Here is a 22,287-nt window from a genome sequence, read left to right on the forward strand (position 1 = left end):
AGGGTCTCTGATCAGTGGCATAGCTAAAGGGACACAAGTTGTTGTGTTCCAAACACCCAGAGGGGTGTTCGGAAAGTGGTATGAGGCATGAAGGGTCCATGTTCAACATCCCTGCACCTCAGGAGGCCTCAGAAGACTTTCTTGGGAGCCTTAAAAAGGCGGTTCCAGTTTTCTTTTTCTTTTTTTAAAAAATTATTTTCCAAAATAAAAACAAACAACAAATATAAACAAGCACATAACAAACACAAACTCAATACACAACACAAAAACACACCGTTGGAGGGTATAGGCAATCATATATCAATATCAATATAATCAATCAATACATATCTTCTAATCTTGTTCCTCTTCTAGTTTAGCCTCTTAATATCATTTATCATTTATAATATCAATATCTATCATATATCATATATAATATATCATGTATACAATATATTCATCTAAATGCCCTATCTTATACATCTACAACTTCATTTTCAACCAAGCTTAGAATGGTCTCCATTGCTCTGTGTCAGTTTGTGCTGTTGATCCAAAATCTCTGTAAGTCTATCCATTTCTGCCACATTCATTATTTTCTCTATTAATTCATCTTTAGTTGGAATTTTAATAACTTTCCAGTATCTAACATATAAAATCCTTGCAGCAGTTAATATCATAACTTATGATTCCTTACCATTTTCCAATATACTTGCATTTTTTTACATGTCCACCACATATAATAAAACGTCCCTTCTTCACATTTACACTTCCAACAATTTTTTGATATGTTCTGATTCATTTTTACCAATTTTACTGGTGTCATTTACCATGTATAAAACATTTTATATACATTTTCTTTAAAATTTGTTGCTCTAGTAAATTTTATATTATATTTCCAAATCTGTTCCCATTGTTCTAATGTAATATTATGGCCTATATTTTGCACCCATTTTATCATACATTCTTTTGTTGTTTCTTCATGCATCACAAAATCCGATAGGAACATATACATTCTTTTGATATATTTTTCTTTTGTTTCTAAGAGTATTCTATCAAATGGTGTCTGTTCTGAATAGAATCCTTCTTGTTTATCTTTCCCAAATTTTGAATCAAGTTGCAAGCGATTCCACCAATCACACCCTGTCTTAACAGTTCTTCTTTTGTCTTTAATTGCCCATCTTGCTTCAATAAACTTTCATATCTAAGCATTTTTGTTGTCTCTAATAAATTCGGCCGGGTACATGTTTCTAGTGGTGCCACCCATTGGGGAATTTTGGTATACATCTGTCTTTGTATTTTAGCCCAAATCCATAATAGAGATTTCCTTAATATATGATTATTGAATCGCTTATATTTGTTTGCTTTTCCATACCAGACAAATGCATGCCATCCCCATTCAAGATCATGTCCCTCCAGTTTAAGTGATCTTTGATCTTCTTTTTAATCTTTTTAATCTTGAAGCTAGTATTGTTGCAAAAATTTTATAATCCACATTAAGTAGTGAAATTGGTCTGTAATTTTGAATCTCTTCTTGGTCAAACCCTTCTTTATGTATAACTGTAATAATTGCTTCCTTCCAAGTATCAGGGATTTTATCCTTTTGCTGTATTTCTTCTATCAATTTTTTAAATGGTAACATCAACTCTTCTTCAAAACATTTGTAAAATTCAACTGGTAATCCATCACTACCCGGCGATTTCTGATTTTTTTGTTTATAGCGATTGCTTCTGAAATCTCACTAACTGATATCAGTTGATTTAAACTTTCTTTTTGTTGCTGCAACATCTTTAATTCATTATTTTTTTTGTAAGTAATTCCTTTGAGTAATGCTTGGGATCCCTTCTTCCATATATAATTTTTCATAAATTTTTTTAGCAATATCAATCATATCTTTTACACTCATAGTCTTTTTCTATCTTCATTCTTTAATGTGTCTATATAGGATTTCATTTTCTCTCTCTTTAATTTATAAGCCAGCCATTTTCCAGTTTTATTGGCATTTTCAAAAAAAAATTTTCTAGCAAAAGTTTCTTTGCTAGTTCTTCTGTCAATAAAATGTTCAGTTTGTGTTGTACCTCTCTCATTCTCTGTTTTATCTCTGTTATTGTAGGGTTTTGCTTTGCCAATAATTCTTGTCATTTCAATTCTTTCTCTAATTCTACATCTTTTCTCTCTTTTCTTTTTCTTGCACCTTCTCTTATTGCCAATCCTCTAAAAACAGCTTTACTAGCATCCCAGACCGTGGTCATTGGTATATCAGGTGTAATATTAGCTCTAAAATAATGTTCTATTTCTTCTTTCAAACTCTTTTTAAATTTTTCATTTTGTAAACTGTTAATGTTCAATCTCCATTGAGATGGCTTTTGAAGAGTTTCCAATTTGCTCATTACTGGGTTGTGATCTGTTAGTATCTTTGAGGTACTTTCGGTTTTCGAATAAAACCAGAAGTGTCTTTCTAAGACCTCCAGAAGGTTTTCTGAGGCATGGGGAGGCCGTGTGTGGCCTCCTTGTGCCTCATACTACCTCCCAGATGCCTGCATGCCTTGGGATCTGCCATGGGGGGTGGGGGTTGGCACCTCTAAACGTATTTCACCTGGGCAATAACCCCCCCCCCCCAGCTACGCCAATGTCTCTGATATCAGTATTGGCAACCTTCAGTCTCGAAAGACTATGGTATCGCACTCTGAAAGGTGGTTCTGGCACAGCGTCTAGTGTGGCTGAAAAGGCCAATCCGGGAGTGACAATCCCTTCCACACCGGGAGCAAGTGCAGTCTGTCCCTGGTCTGTCTCCCTGGCTATGGGCCTTCATGTCTCTGATAACAAGGTTAGGAAAGTCCTTTTCCTGAGCATCCTGTGATTGCAACCTTTATTACTTGCTTGATGACTATAAGATGTTTCAATGCTCTATCACTTATTTCATGGGAACAAATTACCATCTTATCCACACCTCCTTGAATTTAGCATCGAGCTACTATTTTTAACATTGATCCAGCGACTGCTTTTTTCAGTGTGTGGTTAAGAAGCTGAAAGACATGTTCGTTATAGTACTACAATAATTCTGTCTATTACATCACTTAATTTATGGCAGTGTTAACACAAAAATCAATAAACATTATTTCTAAAATGTCAAGAACGTTAATGGTATGCTTTTATTTTTTTAAAGGGGAAAAGATTCTCAACTGTTTCTGAAGAGAGGGCTTTGATGTAGTGACGTTGAGCCACAGCAAAGTGAAATTGTGGTAGGGAAGTTTTAAATCTTCATCACTGAATCATGAGGCATTATGTGTAGGTAGCTATTCTTAGACATACAAATCTTTCTGGACATATTGCAGGATTCTGTCAAGTAGGAGAGGTTATACGTTGTGTAGCTTAACAGAAGGCTGCTAAGATTTCCTGTTAAATATGTTTGAGATATATCAACAGTTGCTATAGATCCCTGGATAGAACTTTCAAAAAAATTAATTGGAGTAACCTTGTGGAAAAAAAGAGTTGTAAACATAATTCCATAGTGAAATGTATTTACCCTCAGGTTTATATCATTCTTCTGAAATTGAGCTTAGAAGTACAACAGCCTAGTGATGGCCACTGGCACTCATGAGCCTAAAATCAGGTCATATAGCTCATTATTAGAAGCTTCCCATTCACTACCCTTCTGGGAAAGCAAGATAAATATGCAACATTCTTTCTTCTCAGTGTAGTCTTATTTGCCACCAAATTTCTTGAGGTGACTAGGTAGCTGTGAATGAACAACCTATATAAGTTCCACTATATCCACTATATAAGTAGATCTGGTTCAGATCCCTTTCCTGGGCCCCTGCCTGCCATTGATTGTTTCTGCTGTAGCATTCAGAAGGCCACATTATAATAGAATATAAAATAATTTTTTTAAAAAAACACTCAAGTTTGGTGTTTCTTGCAGGGGATTGTATCCTAACATCTTGTGTGGTGCTGTTGCCACCAAAACTAGGATTTGTTATAGCAGTATGCACTTTATGGCATCATAAACACAAATATGGAAGTGTCCATATCACTGCCACAGTGGGGTGGACCTGTGCATGGCAGCGGCAGCAAAGAGGAACCCCACTGATGCTGGTGGGGTGGGTGAAATGAGGTGGGTGAGTAGGAGGATCGTGGTGGATTTCAGGAGGGCCAGGGGCATGTCAGAAGTGGGAAGGGATGGCACCTGGCATAAGTCACTTGCACTGGATGCAGTTCGCGCCAGAGGAAGCTGATATGCCCCTTTTGTCTCTTTGGGCTTGCGCCAGCTAAAGAACTAGCACAGTTCCAAGGAGACCCATGTGTGATTGGGCTTATGGCAGGGTAAGGGAAAATATTGCCGATTGGTCCCCCGTACCATTGCATGCAAGTGAGCCTGTTTTGGCATGGCTGCATGCTATGACAGGGGAAAGGATAGGATTGGGCTGTAAGTTTAGTTAGCCACAAGTAAGGAGGCAATTCAGTGTACCTTTTCCTGGGAGTAACACCTGCTTACTCCCAAGTAAACATGCACAGGATGGCACTGTAAGGGCCAAATACTCTGCAATTATCCAGTGCTGGTGCAGTTGTGCCACCAAGGCATGCACTGCATCCTGCAGTAGAGGAGCAGTCATGGAGGCCTTCTCTAGGTAAGGAAATGTTTGTTCTCTTTCCTCAGGGCTGCATTGCAGCTGCAAAGGCATTAGAAAGTTGGATAGGATTGAGCCCATTATAAGGCACATTATTTCAAATTTAATCACACCTAATTCAATTTCTTTATATCTGTTATATACAGCAAAAAATTTTATAAGGCGCAAAATAATGCGCCTTATAATGGGCCCAATCCTATCCAACTTTCTAATGCCTTTGGAGCTGCAATGCAGCCCTGAGGAAAGAGAACACACTTTCTAAAACACACTTCTTTGGTGTTTTGGAGCACTGTGTATATTGTAACTTTCAACAGCTGTCCTAATACAAATGAATAAGGAATTATAGCTTAACAAAAATGTAAGCTAAAATGATCATCCTGGGGTGTGTCAACATGTTGCTTGTTGTATAGATTGGATGTGCTCATGTTGTGCATTCATATTTTGCACTGGGATCTTCAGCCTGTTTAGTTACCCTGTCTCCATCCCCACCCCTCGCAGGCTTTGGAATGTTGATAGTGTCAATTTTTTCTGTCAATCTGATGTGGTGTTCTGGGGAAAAGGAATATTTCTTTTATGGTTGTGGAGTATCGTGGTGCATTGGAAGCATGAGCAGTTGTCAGGCAAACCTAATTTAAACCTCCAAGATCTTGGAAAATGCACAGGAGGTATTCAGTCTCTTAACAATTTGTATTTGATTCTGTGACAGATGTGATAGTTGGATGGCAAGCACTGGATGCTTTCACTTAAGTGCAGACTCCTGGAACCTAACCTGTATTTAAGTTGCTTAGTGTATGGCGTTTAAGCAGCTTGTAATTAGCCACTCAACTGGTGGTCTGTAGTGAGTAAAATAACCTCTGGGTGGCCAGGAAACTCTCCCTCCCTAAAGCCATGGACAAAACTATCACAGCACAAGGCTGAGCTCTGTGATTTGCACCTGTGGCTCTCCCTTAATCTTGAAAAGCTGTCTCTTTATGACTAGAACAGGAAAAAGAAAATTCTCTGTAGCGTACTGTGAAGACAACAGGCAAGATATTTATCTTTCTCTGGGTTTAAGGTTCAGGTGTGAGGAAGAAAAGTATTGGAAGCAGCAAGAAGAACAATGTAGGGAGTGAGCTTGGGTTAGGGAATGAAGAGTGACAGGAGAAAGTTAAGATGAGTGGAATGAATAATCACTACCCTACGAATTTTGTACAAACAGTACTTGTTCATAGTCAATCCAATAAACCACTAATCCAGAAAACTCCTGTTTTGATCACTGTCAAAATTTTGTTAAAAAAAGAATTCATTCCCATATGAGATGCAATAGTTAACTTTTGTACTAGATTTCACTATCATGAGGAATTATTGTATGTATAAGGCAAAAAGACCTCCCTTCTACTCTCAGGAAAGGCCATATGGCAGGAACTAAGAAATGGTCTACCTACAGTGGCTAGTTGTGCACCTCACTCATAGCATCCTCTTCCCTGCTTCCACCTAGCACACTCTCTCAAACTCTTTCTCATCAGGGGAAGAATTCCTTCAGAACTTTCCTCATACTGACTTCTCATACAATCTAGAAAGGGTGACACCCTCACCCTAATGTATCTGCAGAAATTCGTCTGGTGGAGTTAAGTGAAATTTATTTGTGCCTAGGCATGTATAAGTTTGGACTGCAGGTTTGAAATCATACCTTTCAGCCTTAATTGAACATCTTAAACTTCATAGAAGTGCTAAAACTTTTTTGTTCAAGAATTTCAATTTTTTTTAAATCTTGTGTTGTTTTAACTGCATTGAATAATCTTACTGCAATTTCATTTGCTTCCCTCTTATATAGTTAGATTTTCTTCTTATACCCTCAGTAAATCCCACAATTTCAGAAAATATTTAAAATAGTCACTTATTAAAATGACATGTAAGATTACTAAATTGTTGATGTCTAAATTAATTTTTTTTTGGCAAGCACTGGAAAATTTATCATCTGTTTATTTCCATGAAAGAATGGGTGAAGTGCCAATTCTAGAACAAAAACATGTGCCAGTTTTCCATTATAAACTTTCTTTAAAATGTTTAATCAGTTGCAAACGTTGGACTGTATCCAGAGATGCCTTGTGTGACTGAAGAGGCGCTTGCACTCATGTAAGGTGCCCCCCCTCCACAATCTCTGCTGTAGTGTGTTCCATTCTATGCTCCTCCTTCCACTGCAGTGTCTTGCATCCTGTTCTATTCCGGAGGGTCCCCTAATCCTCAAGGGTGAGTTTTCAAGGAGCTTCAGTCCCTTGAAGGAAGGGGATGGAAAGCCCTGTTGCCTGAACAAGTTGTACTTGCATACATTCCTAGTTGTATGATTGTGCTTCAGAATCAGTATTGTTTTTGTCCAGTTCAGCAATTTTCAGCCTTTTTCATTTCATAGCACACTGACAAGGCGTTAACATTTTCCAGGCACACCATCAATTTTTTGATAATTGACAGTTTAGGAGCTCAACTGGAAACTTTTTTGCAGGACCCCAGTTTCACAGCCCAGGTCTGTAGATTCAGAGCATTATAAAATGTATTATAGACTTTCTATCTCTGTGGTAGAATGGAAAACAATCAAAATGTGCTCTTAAAAAGTGCATGTGAATTAATGGACCAAATGGATCTTAGCACTTTTTAATATAAAATTGTATACATGTAAGCCTACAAGTAAACAAACAAAATGGGTAGATTACCTTTGAAAAGTAAATAGTGACAAAACCACTAGTGACTGTAAAATGATTCAGTAAAAATATTATTTTTGGTTTAGAAAAAAAATTGAAAAGTAGATTGCCCTAGGTGTGGGGCCCAGTTGAGAGCACTTGGTTCAATTGGCTTAAAGCCTGCCCTGCCAGTCCTAGCCACTGGGCTACAGAACCACGCACAACCCTCACCTACTTTCTCCTTGTTGAATTGGAAACAAGCTAACTTGCTTGTGAAGTACCACGTTGCTCTCCTCACCCAGTAAGTCACTGTAGCTGGCATAATGCTGAAATAACACAGCCTTATAATTTAGGCTTGCTTAGCGGGTCCTTTTTCTTTGTGCTCTCTCTGTTCCCTTCTCCTTTCCTCAAATATTCCAGGTCATTGACCTAGAGCTTAATTGTTACCCTGCACATGCCTGATCTTGGAAGCTAAGCAGGGTCAGGCCTGGTTAGTACTTGGATGGGAGACCACATGGGAATATCAGGTGCTGTAGGCTTATACCATATTCTTTCGAGACTGAAGGTTGCTAACCAAGCCTGGGCATTGCAAGTCGGATCTTCAGATGTCAGCAGACTGGGATAGGTAGTCTTGGCCAGTAGCCCTTTCTGAACTATTTTCCCATGTGCAACCCTTTGACTGTGTGGTCTTATGTCTCCCCACTATTTTTTGTTTAGTGAGTTTCTCTTTCTGTTTCATCATGAGTCTGGAAAATCAGCTTCCAGATTTTCTCAACTAGGGTCTTTTAACTGACATACGAAGACCTCTGAGCATATGAAGTTTGTACTGAATAGCAGCCTTTTATCTGCATGGGAACAAAACTGTTGCTCCTTCTCATCCTGCCTTCAGACGTTTGAGTTGTTTCAGAGTCCTTGTAGTAGAGTTCTAGCTCCCTCATTATGGGGGTGTGTGTGTACAGTGAGTCAGTATAGACCCAGCCTCCTCACTTTTTGTCTGTGATTTCCTGCTCATTGCATGCACTAAGTCATCAGTGCAACCTCTCTTCTGACCATGTTCTCTGTTTCTTTGCACCTTATGCCTGCTTTTTTGCCTCTTATTTGCTTGCCCTAGAGTCTGTTTTTTTCTAAAATCTCCTATCTTCTCTAGGGAAACCACTTAATAATCATGACACACTAGAATCTCTCCACTCAGGGTAATCGCTGACCTCCCTTTTCTCCTTCCTCCCTAAAAAACAAGCTCATACATCTCCTCTCCCTCACCATTCTAAATATTAAACCACCTTTACATCATTCTTTGTATGCATTCTTGATCAGTAAAACACACATTGTTCTAAGTGAGGTTGTTCCTGTATTAGCATTTCTTTATTTGCCTCTTATTTGTGTTATTGTTTGCCTCTTGTTTCATTTTTTTGCCTTTGTACTGCGTTTATTTTTATTCCCCTCCTTTTATTGTAAACAGTTTGCAAATAAACTGTGTATTGTGATTTAAGCCCTTTTGGATTTTCTCTCTTCTTTTTTCTTCTGCAATAATCATGCCCCCTAAGTGAACTGTGACCAACAGTCAAAGATCCTTTAAAGATGGACACACATGGAGGCCCATTCCTTAGTGTTTCTGAGGTATGGTAACCAAGAACGCAACTGGAAATTTTTGTTGCAGGAAGGGGTATTAGAAAATGATCAGGTTGCCTTCCTGTTTCAAATAAGGACTTTTTTAAAATGATGCTATTCTGATAGTTTTGTTCATTCTCAAATAAGGAGAAATAATTCAACTTCACAAGGTTTATGTTGCTGAACAAATGCTCCTTCACAGTGTTGCTAGCAGTTTGTAACTGGATAAGATTTGAATTAGTGGTCTTGACTTTCTGTGTCTGTTAGAAGTCTTCCTATTTCTGTTCCAACACCTTGTGCATTTGACTTCACTTAATATCAGAGTATAGTACAGGTGAAAAAGGTAAAGAATAGCAGAATCCTTCCAAGTGATCTCCTGCTAATCTCATTTTTCTATATGCAGCAGTAAATTCTGGAAAATACATGATTTTTAAAAGTTTAATAAACAAACTTTAGAACATGTCTCTTTCAATATGCGTATCCAAAAAGTGGTGTCTCACTTAAAATAATTTCTTCTTCAATGTATCTAAAAACTTTATTTTGGTTTTGTATCCTTTACATTGTAAATGTTTTGCTTCACTTTCCCCTTAGGAAGTCCTAGAGCCTGGGTAAGCCAGTGTCAGTTCTACAAATGAAACGCTACCAATGTGAAATTGTCACTTTTAATAAAATAATGTAGTTGAAATGATCGACATCATCATTGGTTACTTCTGGATTGGCAATGAGACAAACACTGGTAAGAGGCCCAGGGCAGATGGGACTGCTTTTTCGAGTGTGCAGTAAGCGCACACTGTAGCTCTGCCTGCTGAGGCAAGCCTCTTATTGCTACTTGTCTCGTTGCATTGCTGGTCTTGTTGGCAGGCAACGGGTCTGGGGGACCCGCATGTACCATGTATACTACCAGAAACTACTTCAAGTACCACCGATGTTACAAGTACCATTGGTTGAGAAACACTGGTCTACAGCAGGGCTCACCAGACCAAATCTGCATTTGCCAATATCCTTCCCCTCCATGATCAACAGCACTTGCTGTTCTGCTGCTTCACTCATGTGGGCATAGGGACGCACTGGAGAGTTGTGTCTATGGCCCATGTCTCAGCAGGCTCTGCGCCAGGATGTCCGGGCTGTAGACGTGGCTGTCCAGAGCATTCCTATGTCCACATGGGTGAAGAACAAAGTGGCAGAGCAGCAGAATAGTAAGTGCTACTTGGGACGGGGAGGGAGTTTACATTGCACGTTGGTCTCCAGTATGGAGTCTGCTGATCTTCAGCTATTTTTTGTGCTATGTGGAAATGGTTTTAATTTAGTTTGTAGCTGCTTATGGAAGAGCAGTATATATTTTTGGACATTGTGTAAATGAAGAATGGTCACAAACGTATCCCGCCACACTTTATAGCTCTAGACACTCGCAGGGGACATAATACACCACTTCAGACACTGTCCACGGGGAGGGTATGATCCTCCCCATGGACAGTGTCTGAAGTGGTGTATTATGTCCCCTGCGAGTGTCCTATAATTTAACACTGGGGTTCCTAGAAACATTCCTATGATTTAGAAAGCCATAGTAGAGCTACAGCATACAGGGACTTGGAATGCACTCTCAGATGTGTTGAAACCATGACCATTTTTATGGGTATAGGCTGTCCAAATAGAGCTAATACTTCAGCAGCGCTAAAGGCCCAAGTATGGAAGCAAGCAGGAAATGGCTCCCACACCTGCAGATAATGAGGAACAACAAAAAAATTTTGAAGTGTTTTTTCTAATTAAGGAAGTGACTGGATTCCTCTTTTCTGAAATAAATAAATATTAATTAATTCAATTTCTTAATTAAAGATGCAAATAGAGGGGGACCCTTGAATCCATGGATCCTATATCCGCAGATTCAGTTATCCTGGGCCTCCTAATGCCTTATAAGGTATTAAAAAGTAACTTCTGTTTTTCTGTGAAACTAGAAGTCAAACACTTTGAGCGGCCAAACCCAGTCTGAGTCTGGCAGAGGCCGTGGATGGATGTCTGCATCCTCTATTGATCTCAGAAGCACCTCCGGAGGGGAGGGGAGCTGGGCTCCTCTTGTCTCCAGATGATCCAGACTGCGGGGATAGGTATTTGCCCGTATCCACAGTTTCAGCTATCCATCTGGAACAGAATGTCTGCGGATAAGTAGGCATACCTGTATTTGTTTTATTCATGGATTTTAAGAATTGGTGAAGCAGAATTTTTTTTGTTCTTGTTTGGATTTGGGTATAGGATTACTTGTTTTGATGTGTAATGATTTTGGGGTTAGAATTTGCCAGTCGGATCCATCCCACAATAGCTCACAGATGGGGATATGAGGAAGGTATGTATTTTAATTGAATGCCCATAATCTTTTTCCCAGAGGTTCCAGGAAATGAAGTTTATTATTTTTTTCCCTTCTGCTCACGATCTGAATGATGGCTGAGGTCTCAGGTGGTACTGAAAAAATGTTCAAGCACAAACGTTTTCTGCTGCCCTTGATAAAAGTCTTGACATCCCTCTATGAGTGATTTTCATCAAAGCTACATCATGCAAACTGGATGTGGCAGAGGATGTTTTGGACAACAGTCCCTTTGCACTATAGAAGAAATGGAGAGGCCATAAATGCTATGATGGATGCTCCAAGGCAGTTTAATGTAACACTGGAGAAAATAGAAGCCATTACTACTGGAGGAGCTCCAGTTATGACAGGGAAAATAAATGGTGCTGTTACAGGAAATGTACCGACAACAAAATACCTGCTGTTTGGGGGAAGGGAAATAAAACACAATACCGGCTATCCAGAACTAATTACCTTGCTATATCCATTACCCAAAAGTGACATTCGTTGTTAATTGAAATTTGCCATGGATAATATTTCACGTATTATTTGAGACATTATCTCACTGTGTGCTGATTCTTTTAAAGTTGCATAACTAGTCTGATGCAAGTTTTGTCAGTGGTGGAACTTCAGAGCAGTTTGCTTCCTCATGGGATGAAAGTAGAAGGTTTCATGTGTTCTTTTTCTGCTTGAAATCTTGTGGAAATGGCATTTTATTTAGTCAAGGATAAAAGATGGATAAAGGACTTTAAACCAGAAAGATCTGTCTTCATTGAATACTGCTGTTGCAGACAAAGCAGAGAGAAGTTTAACCCCAAAAGATTTGTAGGACATCCAACTGCTATGTAGAGTCACAAATGATCATTCCTATCTTCAGATTGCAGAACCAAAAGGATTTTTATAAATATCACAGCTGTTTCATGTTTGTCTTCTTTCTGTGAATTGCTCCATAACAAAAAATAAAACTGGTTATCATTAGGTTCAACTGTGTCATTAAATATTTCCTGGCATCCCGATCCCTTGAACAAGTAATTTAATCCGAAACTTCTGTTTGGAACTCTATGAAAGCTGCAGATGGTGGAGGGATGTTACGGTGCAGGTATAGTTTCCGCAGCAAGTAGCTGTCCAGCTGCACTCTCCACCTGTCTCTCAAGGTCAGAGCGTAGGCACTCCCGGGAACAAAGACGACACACAGTAGAAGTCCTCCACCAAACGTCTCTTTACTATGTACAACAGGGGTGCTCAATACGTCGATCGCGATCGACTGGTTGATCGCGAGGCAAAATGAGTCGATCGCAGGCTTCTCTCCCGTCCACGCATTCCTGGGAGTGAGCCCCTTTGACTCTACTGGGGCTGACTCTTGAGTAGACCTGGAGAGGAGCTGCTCGAAGGCTTCTCTCCCATCCACGTATCCCTGGGAGTGAGCCCTTGGCAGGCTTGTGAGCCCAGGGAGTGAGTTCAGGGAGTGAGCCCCTGGCAGGCTCCTCCCTGGGAGAGGAGCCACTGGCAGGCTTCTCTCCTGTCCACGCATCCCTGGGAGTGAGCCCCACTGACTCTACTGGGGCTGACTCGTGAGTAGACCTGGAGAGGAGCCGCTCAAAGGCTTGTCTCCTGTCCACGCATCCCTGGGAGTGAGCCCTGTTGACTCTACTGGGGCTGACTTACCTTTCCCCTGTTTTTGCACTGGTATGTATGGAGATCTGCCCCCCCAACTTCCATCTGTTGGTTCTGTGTGCAAGGGGTTTTGCACTGGTCTTGCTGTGATGTCTATATAGAGATCTTCCCTCCCCCACACCTTTCCCCTGTTTTTGCACTGGTCTGTATAGAGATCTGTTCCGCCCCCCCCCCACTTGTATTGGAATTGAGGAAGATCTGGTGAGGAGGTAGATGTGGTGTCAGCAGTGGCCCCTTTAAGGGTAAGGCCTGGGCATCCAGCAGAGTGTGCTGCACAGCTGCAGCCACTTGAAGGCAATAGGGCCCTCAGGGATATAAGAGCACCTGAGGCAGGAAGGACTCCACTTATTTATGTGAGTCAGCCTTTTCCTACATGAAGATCATTAAGTTCCACCATGACTGATGAACATTTGGAAGTGTGCTTGAGGCTGGCTGTCAGCAGCTACTGTCCGGACTATGCATCCTTGGCTGATTCACTTCAGTGCAAGTCATCAAAGTAAACTCAAGTAATTACAAAAATGTTTATAGTTAATTATGTTGTGTTGTGCAATATTGGCTCATGTGGTTATGCAAGGTACACCAACATACATTGTACACATAAATGTTATATGTTATGATGGCGTGAACATTGTAAAAAAACTCTGGTAGATCTCTGAGCCTTGCTGGGTTTCAAAGTAGCTCTCGAGCCAAAAAAGTGTGAGCACCCCTGATGTACAATATATACAGCAACAGTCCAGATAGCACACAATTCGCGGATCACACTGACGTAGCCTTCGGCACAAACTGCACTCTGCATCTCCCACGACCCAGCTTGCCCTGGCTGGAGTATATACTTGCCACAGCCAATCAGAGTGAACTAGAAAATGCTTAGTCACTCTGATGGCACATGGGGTGACATACCTGGTGACAGTCACCTGGTATGCATCACCAGATGTTGCATCATCTCTTCCCATGATGCTGTGCGCAGTCAGGCCAAGGCTTCAGGGCCTGATACTATCCAGCCTGCAAATTACCTGCAGGTCCGGGGATGATCCCTTAACAAGGGATGTGTGCAGAATCACTTTCTCATGAAAGTTGGTAAAGATGCACAGGAGAATAGGTCTGATAGTTTCATGTAGATGACGCTAGTGAGTTCTTTGTGGGGAATAATGCTTTAAGTTCTAGAAAAATAATTTCACTTTTTCGACATTCTGTTCTTATCCAAAGTTTTTGCTTCTGAAAATGTCAGATTGGGTTCTGCAAAATTTCAGTACAGGTATCCCTCGCTTTCTGATGGTTCATTTTTTGACATTCTTTCAACACATTTCAATTACACCCAGAAGTTATTCATTCAACATGTGCTCTGCTCTTTCAACCTCTCTCTGCTGGTCTAAAGGCTAAAATTGCCCTCTCCCATTTTGATTTGCATATATGACATGGTGATTCAAACTGTTTTGGGGGGTGTGTATGTGTGTGAGAGAGAGAGAGAGAGATCATGGACCAACTTTAGCTTCAGGTCTATTTCCATTCCTGAAGGTTTTAATGAGAGTTGATTTGCAGAAATCTTTGTGTGACAGCAGGAATTTGCAAGATAAAAAAGGCATTTGCAATTTACTAGCTTAAAAAACCTTGGAAGCAACATTTATTAAAAAAAAAAGTCTGGATTTTGATTTTCAACCGTTTCCGCTATTCACCACGGCTCCGGTCCCTAACCTGTCAAATGAGCAGGGGATGCCTGTAGGTGCCACTCAGAAAAATTCTCAACTGAAGTGGCAGTTTCACTTCAGAAAGATCAATTTGTAACTAAGTTGATTTTTCATTTAAATGGGTTGTGCTTGCAAATCTCAGTGTGATTCATGCGTCTTTTTGTAACTGATATATAATCCTGACATGTGGAAGCAAAGTATTATTACTGCTGTGTGGAGAGGATTTCTTGCACCTGCCAGACACACATTGAAACCTTTACATAGCAGAGAGTCTCAAGACATGTGTTCTGGCACTTTTACAGGGTTTGTATATAGTCTTCTTTGCACTTTATTGGTTTCTACATCTCAGCTTCTCAGCCTCAGTTGGTGGTTTAGGCAAAGAAAGGACAAGCAATTGCATTTGAATCAACTTTGAAAACTGCATGAGGAGAGGGTACCCCTTTTAGGAGACCGTGGGGGAGAGGCTGATACAGCATTGGATTGAGAACAGATGCTTTAGAGGAAGGTGGGCCAAAATATTAAAAGTTGCCCATTTTTGAGTTTCCAGCTGGAGACTGGGAGAATGTTGGCTTCCTTTCAAGGTGCCACATGCTTTCAGATCTGTGACTACTAAAATAGCTATCATTTAACCCCGTGGTTCCCACACTTACCTGCGTCACAATGGCCATGCATCTTCTTCTCCCCAGCTGAGCCAGCCGCTCCTGTCTTAGATTTCACAAAATCTTGAGAGATCCAAAGTGGCGGCTCTGTCTGCAGTATTGTGATATTCATCAGATATTTCATGCTGCCTTTGCAAGGCTCAGACTGAGGGAGATTGCATCTCTCACACGATTTCCAGCTTCCTCTGTGAAACTGGAAGTTGCACAAAGGCTGTGATTTTCCTCAGTCTCAGCCTTGCAGAGGCAGTGCTTGGATGTACGCTGCCTCTGGGAGGCTCAGACAAGCCTCCGGAGGGGAGGGGAGGGAAGCAGAGCATCCCTGCGGAGGGTTCAGAGTGGGTCCCAATCCCCATCGTCAAGTGGTGCATGACTGTAATACAACCAGTATTTATATACCACCTTTCTTGTCATTGGATTTCTCTTCCAACTTTATTCAAGACAGCTTACATAGGCAGGCTTACTAATCCCCATAGGGGAGGGGATTATTAACAGGTTGTGTTCCAAGAACACCTTCGTTCCAGGTGGAGTTCTTCACAGTCTGGCCTCTTTCTGGCTGCATTCGCCTCCCCCATATAGCTGCAGCACTCCACTGCACTCTCACTGGGGGGGGGGGGAGTCATCCTTCGCTTCTCTCACCCACTGGAATGACTCATCTCGTCAGCACTTTCTGCAGCTCTTGGATACACTCAGTTGTTTTGAACTACATTCCCAATTGTTCTTTGGGCTTCATAGGCAGCAGCTCTTCCACTCAGCCAGACCTCTTGTAGATTGTACACTTATCTACAGCCAGCACCATCCCCTTGGGGGGTTTGGCATTGGGTTTGGCGCTGCATCACTCTGGCATATGCCAGCACTCTGGGTCTTTTACAGAATCCACACATGTGTCAGCAGGGCTCCCCGAGATTCCTTTTAGGGTCTTCAAGAATGAAAGGTTTGAGAACATCTGACCTAGTTGAATCTGTAGACCAGTCAAGTGACGGTGCGCATGTTGTTACAATTGCTGGATGCTCATTGAACACTTATGATGACTTCAGCATCTTTTCATTAATGTTGTAATGCAGCTAGGAATACACATCCCCTTCTGCTATTCAGAATATTGTGCAGTTATTACCCATGCATTATTAATTATGTTCAACACATTGATTGTGATTATTTCAGGACCAAGGCCAATATAATCTTGAAACTAATGCTGTGTTTGGACTACAGATTAAGTGCAGGTTAACAGAGTTGTCTTTGGTATGTTGGTAGCTATGCTACAGTATTGTTCTAGCTCAGTGGCTCTCAAACTTTTAGCACTGGAACCCACTTTTTAGAATAAGCATCTGTCAGGACCCACTGGAAGTGATATAATCAAGTAAGCAGAGTTTTGATAATCCTAGGTCACATCCTACCCACACTTACCCACGCTTATTAATAAAGTCGAATTTACTATCCTTATTAAAAGCATATACATAGTAGCCTGTTCAAAGTACAGATCTGTAACATTTCCCAAATGCAGTCACATACCATGGTAGCATCAAGTCTAATATTAAAAATAAAATATTGAAATGAATGGGAATCTTCCTGAAATAGACTCATGATCCACCTAGTAGGTCCTGACCCACAGTTTGAGAAACACTGATCTCATTTTGAAGGTGAAGGTCATTAATTGGTTTTAATAATCTTCAGATAATTGCACATTCACAAATCACTGATACTTTATTTTCTCTAGTAACTTGTCATGGTAGAGTCCTTTGGTTTGAATTTGTGCAAAGCATGATCAGGCCATTTGGTAATATCATAGTTTGTACCAAGGATGACCCTCGAGATGTAATATAGAGAATTTCTGTCCTTACATATTTGTGACACATGAAGTTGAAGATGGGTAATTTTATGCATTTCAGTATTAAGTTCAGTAGAAAATGCTATGTCAAGTCTACATAGATTTACTATATGTTGTCAGAGCACGTACTGCACATCAGGTGTGCTTGCTTAGGCTCACATCTGTGTTATAGAATGAATACAGACATGCCCTGAGGGAGACATCTGCATAGACACTTTGTTGAGAATTGGATCCACCCTTTCAGTACATCAATCTCACCCAACCTACAAAGCGCTTTGTGGTCAAGCACTGTCTGCTGTCCACCCACATTACTAATGAAGATTCAGTGTGCATTGTTCAAGGAGCAGTGTCTATGAGATTTTCCCCATTGATCTTCAAAAAATGTTTTCCAGTACTTGTGACAACTGAAAAACATAGAAAGCATCTGTGTATCATACAAATACACACAGTTGTGTGTGCCACAAATGTGCAAGGCAGTAGCGTAGCTAAGAGGTACAGGGGGTAGCAAGTGCACTGGGCTACAGGGTGGGAGGGGCAACAACATGGCTGAGGGGCGACCGCGCCTGTGCGCAACAAAAGGGCTGCTACCTGCAGCCCTGTCAGGCACTCAGGAGGGAGGAGGAGCAGCAGTCAGGGTAGATAGGCTAATCTGTATGTTGCCCCTCCCCGCAGCTGAGATTGAAGGAATCATGTTTGTGGGGGCGGAGGGATAGTCTAGTCTGTTGCCTCCAGCGACTGCTTGGAGGAGCTGGCTGGCCCTCTCCCCCTCCCGCAGTTGAGGTGGTGTTGATTTGCACATACCTTCTCCGAGTCCGCCCCTTCATCCAAGTACTCCTGCACCTTTCTTCCTTTCATGCATCTGCCACCCCCTCATTCCCTCCATGATTTCTTCCACCTGTCCTGCGTAACACGCTGCCCCCTGAAGCCCTATTTGGCTTAAATGGCAGAGCATCAGGCTCCCCTCCAAGGCTGCAATCTAATCCCACTTTCCTGGGAGTAGCCCTGCTGACTATAATGGGCTTGCTTGCAAGCTGGCAGGCTGTGAGTTGGCTGACTGATGGGTTACCTGCGCATGTGCAAGAACCTGAAGAGGGTAGCAAGCAAGGCAGGGCGGCAGGAGATGAGCTGCAGCAGGATCACTGAATAGCACGTGTCTCGGCCTCATCAAGCAGACCTCATTATTTATTCATATAATTCATCAATTCCTGTTTCTGAAGGTAAGCTGCTGGCTCTTACGTATTTTCTCCAGCCCCTTCCTGCACCTCTCAAACTATGTAAGGCTGCAATCCTACCTTACAGGGAGTCCCACCTACCTTTTCCAGGGAGTAAACCCTATTGGACACAGTGGGGCTTACTTCTGAGTAGACATGTACAGGATTGCATTGTAAAAGTTTGTATGTGCTGGGAGTAACCCCATTGACTAAAATGAATTCCCTGAAACGCCAGATAATCTTATGCTTACTGACCTCAGTAGGGCCTACTTTTGCGTAAATTGCAAAGATACCAAGTGTGAAGCATTTTCCAAGAACAAATGGATGTAATAAAAGTGTGAAAAGAGGCATGTTACACAGCATGTATTTTCTTTTATGTGCTTGTATTTTATGTATTTGTATGTTCATCCATTATGCCTATGATTGATTGCTGCTTTTTTATATGGCATTTTACAGTTTTATTTTAGATGTATACTTATATTTAAATTGTTGTAAGCCACTTTGGATGCCCCCCAGGAGAAAAGTGGGACAAAAAATTAAATAGATAAATAAATAACAACTTTTAATTCATACAAGTTATGGCCCAATTCTATTTCCTACTTGCCCTGGAAGAACTCATTCTGTCCTCCATCCCTCTCTACACACACTTCTCCTCTAGCCCCAATAAGGCCAACTTTTGGGTGTAATTTTATTTTATGCCCTAATTACACTTTTTAAAAATCAACTGTACATACATTATAACTCTTTAGCCTTTTCTTCAGTCTACTCTTTTTTCTTATTTTACTGTCTAATGTTTTGTCTGAGCAGATTTTGTGGAAGATGTGTTGGTAAATGAGAAATCTGTGACCAGAATTGTCCAGATCCTATGAATGTGGAGCTCAACGAAAGCTCCAGAAGATTCCTCCTCCATAGTAAAAAAAAAAGAAGATAAAAACAGAGACTTTGAACAACTGGGAAAGTGGTAAAACAGTTACTAAAACCCAGCCCTCAATTAATATTATTATCATTAATATTCTAGTTATTTTTATCCCATGTGTGCACAAGGATCTCAGGATGGAATAGATGCCATTTTATCCTCACAACATTTTATCCTCATCTTTCCCATTTTATTATCACAACAATCTTGTGAGTTAGGTTAGGCTGAGATAGTAACTCACTTCACAAATGTCATCTAGTGAGCTTTGTGGCTGAGTGGGAATTTAAACGCATGTCTTCCTACCAGGAGTATGTTGGGACCTACTTCTGAGTATACATGCCAAGGATTTTAGTGTCTAGTTTGGCCCTTAGAGGATGGAAAGTTAGGGAATAAGAAACCCAGTTGGCAGATCTCTGCCTCAGGGGAGAGAGATTTGAGAACAGTGCTGTTTTGGTCTGCAGGAAACATTGGATTATTATGGGCTGCCTCTTCGTGGCTTGGCCTGGAGTGGTATTGATACTCTTGTTGTTTGTCTCTTCTTATTTGCAATCATTAACCCCCTCAAAAGAAAGCAGCACAGTGGTGCACAGCTGAGGAAAATAAAAAAGCAAGAGAAAAGGAAAATGAAAGGCAATCTAGATCTCTCCTTAAATATGTGAGCCATACTGCCACTGCAACCTCTAAGGGAATAGCTAGATTATCATCCACAGCAGTGGAAGGCTCAGAGGAAGTTGCTGGAACATCATCCACAGCAGTGACAGCAATGGAAAGCTCAGAGAAATCAGATGATTCTGAAAAGAAAGATCCTTCTGCATTTGCTGGTGAAGAATGTGCTGCAAAAGAAGCCTCAGTATATATTGATGTTGCTGCTTGGCCTTTTCCTGTCCCTGGCCACCTAAGACCTAGCCTGGTAAGAAAGGGAAGCGAGCCTTTCCAGAACCAAGGACGAACCATTCCCTTCCATCACACAAGTAGGGGCTTGTGGTAAAGTCTCTAAAAGACGCATGAACACATCATGGTTCTACAAAACTTTAGCGGAGGGCAGAACAGTTCTACGAAAATGGATTGTGTACTCTACATCAACACAGTTGTTGTATTGCTTCTGTTGCTGACTATTTCATGACCAAGGTAAAGCCTTTCCTTCTGCTTTTGTGACAGGGTTCAGCTTCTGGCAGAAACTCAGCACAAAAGTCAGGGAGCATGAATCATCTGCAGCTCATATTGGCTGCATGGAGAAATGGAAATACCTAGCAATGGGACTTAAGAAGCAAGCAACTATTGACGCATTTCACCAACTGAAGCTGGGGGAGGAGAGGAGGAGATGGAGGGACATCCTTCATCGTCTATTGGAGGCTATTCTGTTCCTGTGCAAACAGGGCCTTCCCCTCCGAGGTCACCGGGAGGAACTGGACTGAAGAGAACAAGGGCAATTTTTTGGAGCTGATTGAATATACATCAAAATTTGATCCAATTTTGACAGAACACTATGTCAGAATCAAAAATGCCTGTCCTTCTGAAGGGAGAATTACAACCTACTTATCTCCACAGACTCAGTATGAGTTTATTAACCTTATGGGGGATCACGTTAAAGAAAGAATTGTGGCAGACATTAAGAAGGCGAAGTACTATGGAATACTTTTCAACACCACTGCTGATGCATCGCATACTGATAAGATGTGTCAGGTCATCTGATGTGTCCACATTGAGGGTGGTGAAGTTACAATCAAAGAATCTTTTCTGGGGTTCTTCCCTGTGCGTAAAAAGACTGCCAGTGAACTAACAAGAGCAATCCTCAGACTACTAGAGAAAAATGGACTGGAAATCAACCTCTGCTGTGGTCAAGGCTATGACAATGCAGCAAATATGGCGGGTGTGCATGGTGGTGTCTAGAAGAAAATTAAACAGATTAACCCTAAGGCCCTATTTGTTCCCTGTGCAAACCATTCACTGAATCTGTGTGGGGTTCACTCATTTAGAAGTGCTGCTGGATGTATGACTTTTGGGGGGACTCTGGACAGGCTGTACTCATTTTTCTCAGCCTCTCCCCTGTGATGGAAAATGCTTAAGAACAAAGGAATAACAGTGAAAAGACTTGGCACAACAAGGTGGAGTGCCCATTACGATGCTGTGCATTATTGTATTGGCAACCTTCAGTCTCGAAAGACTATGGTATCGCGCTCTGAAAGGTGGTTCTGGCACAGCGTCTAGTGTGGCTGAAAAGGCCAATCCGGGAGTGATAATCCCTTCCACACCGGGAGCAAGTGCAGTCTGTCCCTGGTCTGTCTCCCTGGCTATGGGCCTTCCTTCTTTGCCTCTTAGCCTCAGACTGTTGGCAAAGTGTCTCTTCAAACTGGGAAAGGCCATGCTGCACAGCCTGCCTCCAAGCGGGCCGCTCAGAGGCCAGGGTTTCCCACTTGTTAAGGTCCATCGCTAAGGCCTTCAGATCCCTCTTGCAGATGTCCTTGTATCGCAGCTGTGGTCTACCTGTAGGGCGCTTTCCTTGCACGAGTTCTCCATAGAGGAGATCCTTTGGGATCCGACCATCATCCATTCTCACGACATGACCAAGCCAACGCAGGCGTCTCTGTTTCAGCAGTGAATACATGCTAGGGATTCCAGCACGTTCCAGGACTGTGTTGTTTGGAACTTTGTCCTGCCAGGTGATGCCGAGGATGCGTCGGAGGCAGCGCATGTGGAAAGCGCTCAGTTTCCTCTCCTGTTGTGAGCGAAGAGTCCATGACTCGCTGCAGTACAGAAGTGTACTCAGGACGCAAGCTCTGTAGACCTGGATCTTGGTATGTTCCGTCAGCTTCTTGTTGGACCAGACTCTCTTTGTGAGTCTGGAAAACGTGGTAGCTGCTTCACCGATGCGCTTGTTTAGCTCGGTATCGAGAGAAAGAGTGTCGGAGATCGTTGAGCCAAGGTACACAAAGTCATGGACAACCTCCAGTTCATGCTCAGAGATTGTAATGCAGGGAGGTGAGTCCACATCCTGAACCATGACCTGTGTTTTCTTCAGGCTGATTGTCAGCCTGAATGCTGAATGCTGTGCATACAGTAAAAACAAATATTGAGCAGATACTCTCAATCCTGGAGACAGTGGCTGACCCAAATGAAGA

The 22,287-nt window shown here is 41.7% G+C and overlaps 1 protein-coding gene across 5 annotated transcripts in view; it reads left to right on the forward strand.

The window, feature by feature from the left end:
• The window catches only part of ATG10 (autophagy related 10), a 161,874-nt gene that overhangs the window by 126,775 nt on the left and 12,812 nt on the right, over positions 1-22,287 (forward strand). Inside the window, exon 6 of one of the 5 annotated variants that reach the window (XM_066618192.1) lies at positions 3,143-3,218. The exons of the other annotated variants lie outside the window; for them this stretch is intronic. Coding sequence (XP_066474289.1) covers positions 3,143-3,187 — 45 coding nt within the window. The 3' untranslated portion in view covers positions 3,188-3,218. The remainder of the gene's footprint in view (positions 1-3,142; positions 3,219-22,287) is intronic. 5 annotated transcript variants of the gene reach the window in all.

The sequence above is a fragment of the Tiliqua scincoides genome, chromosome 2, assembly GCF_035046505.1.
Source record: "Tiliqua scincoides isolate rTilSci1 chromosome 2, rTilSci1.hap2, whole genome shotgun sequence".
Classification (NCBI taxonomy): domain Eukaryota; kingdom Metazoa; phylum Chordata; class Lepidosauria; order Squamata; family Scincidae; genus Tiliqua; species Tiliqua scincoides.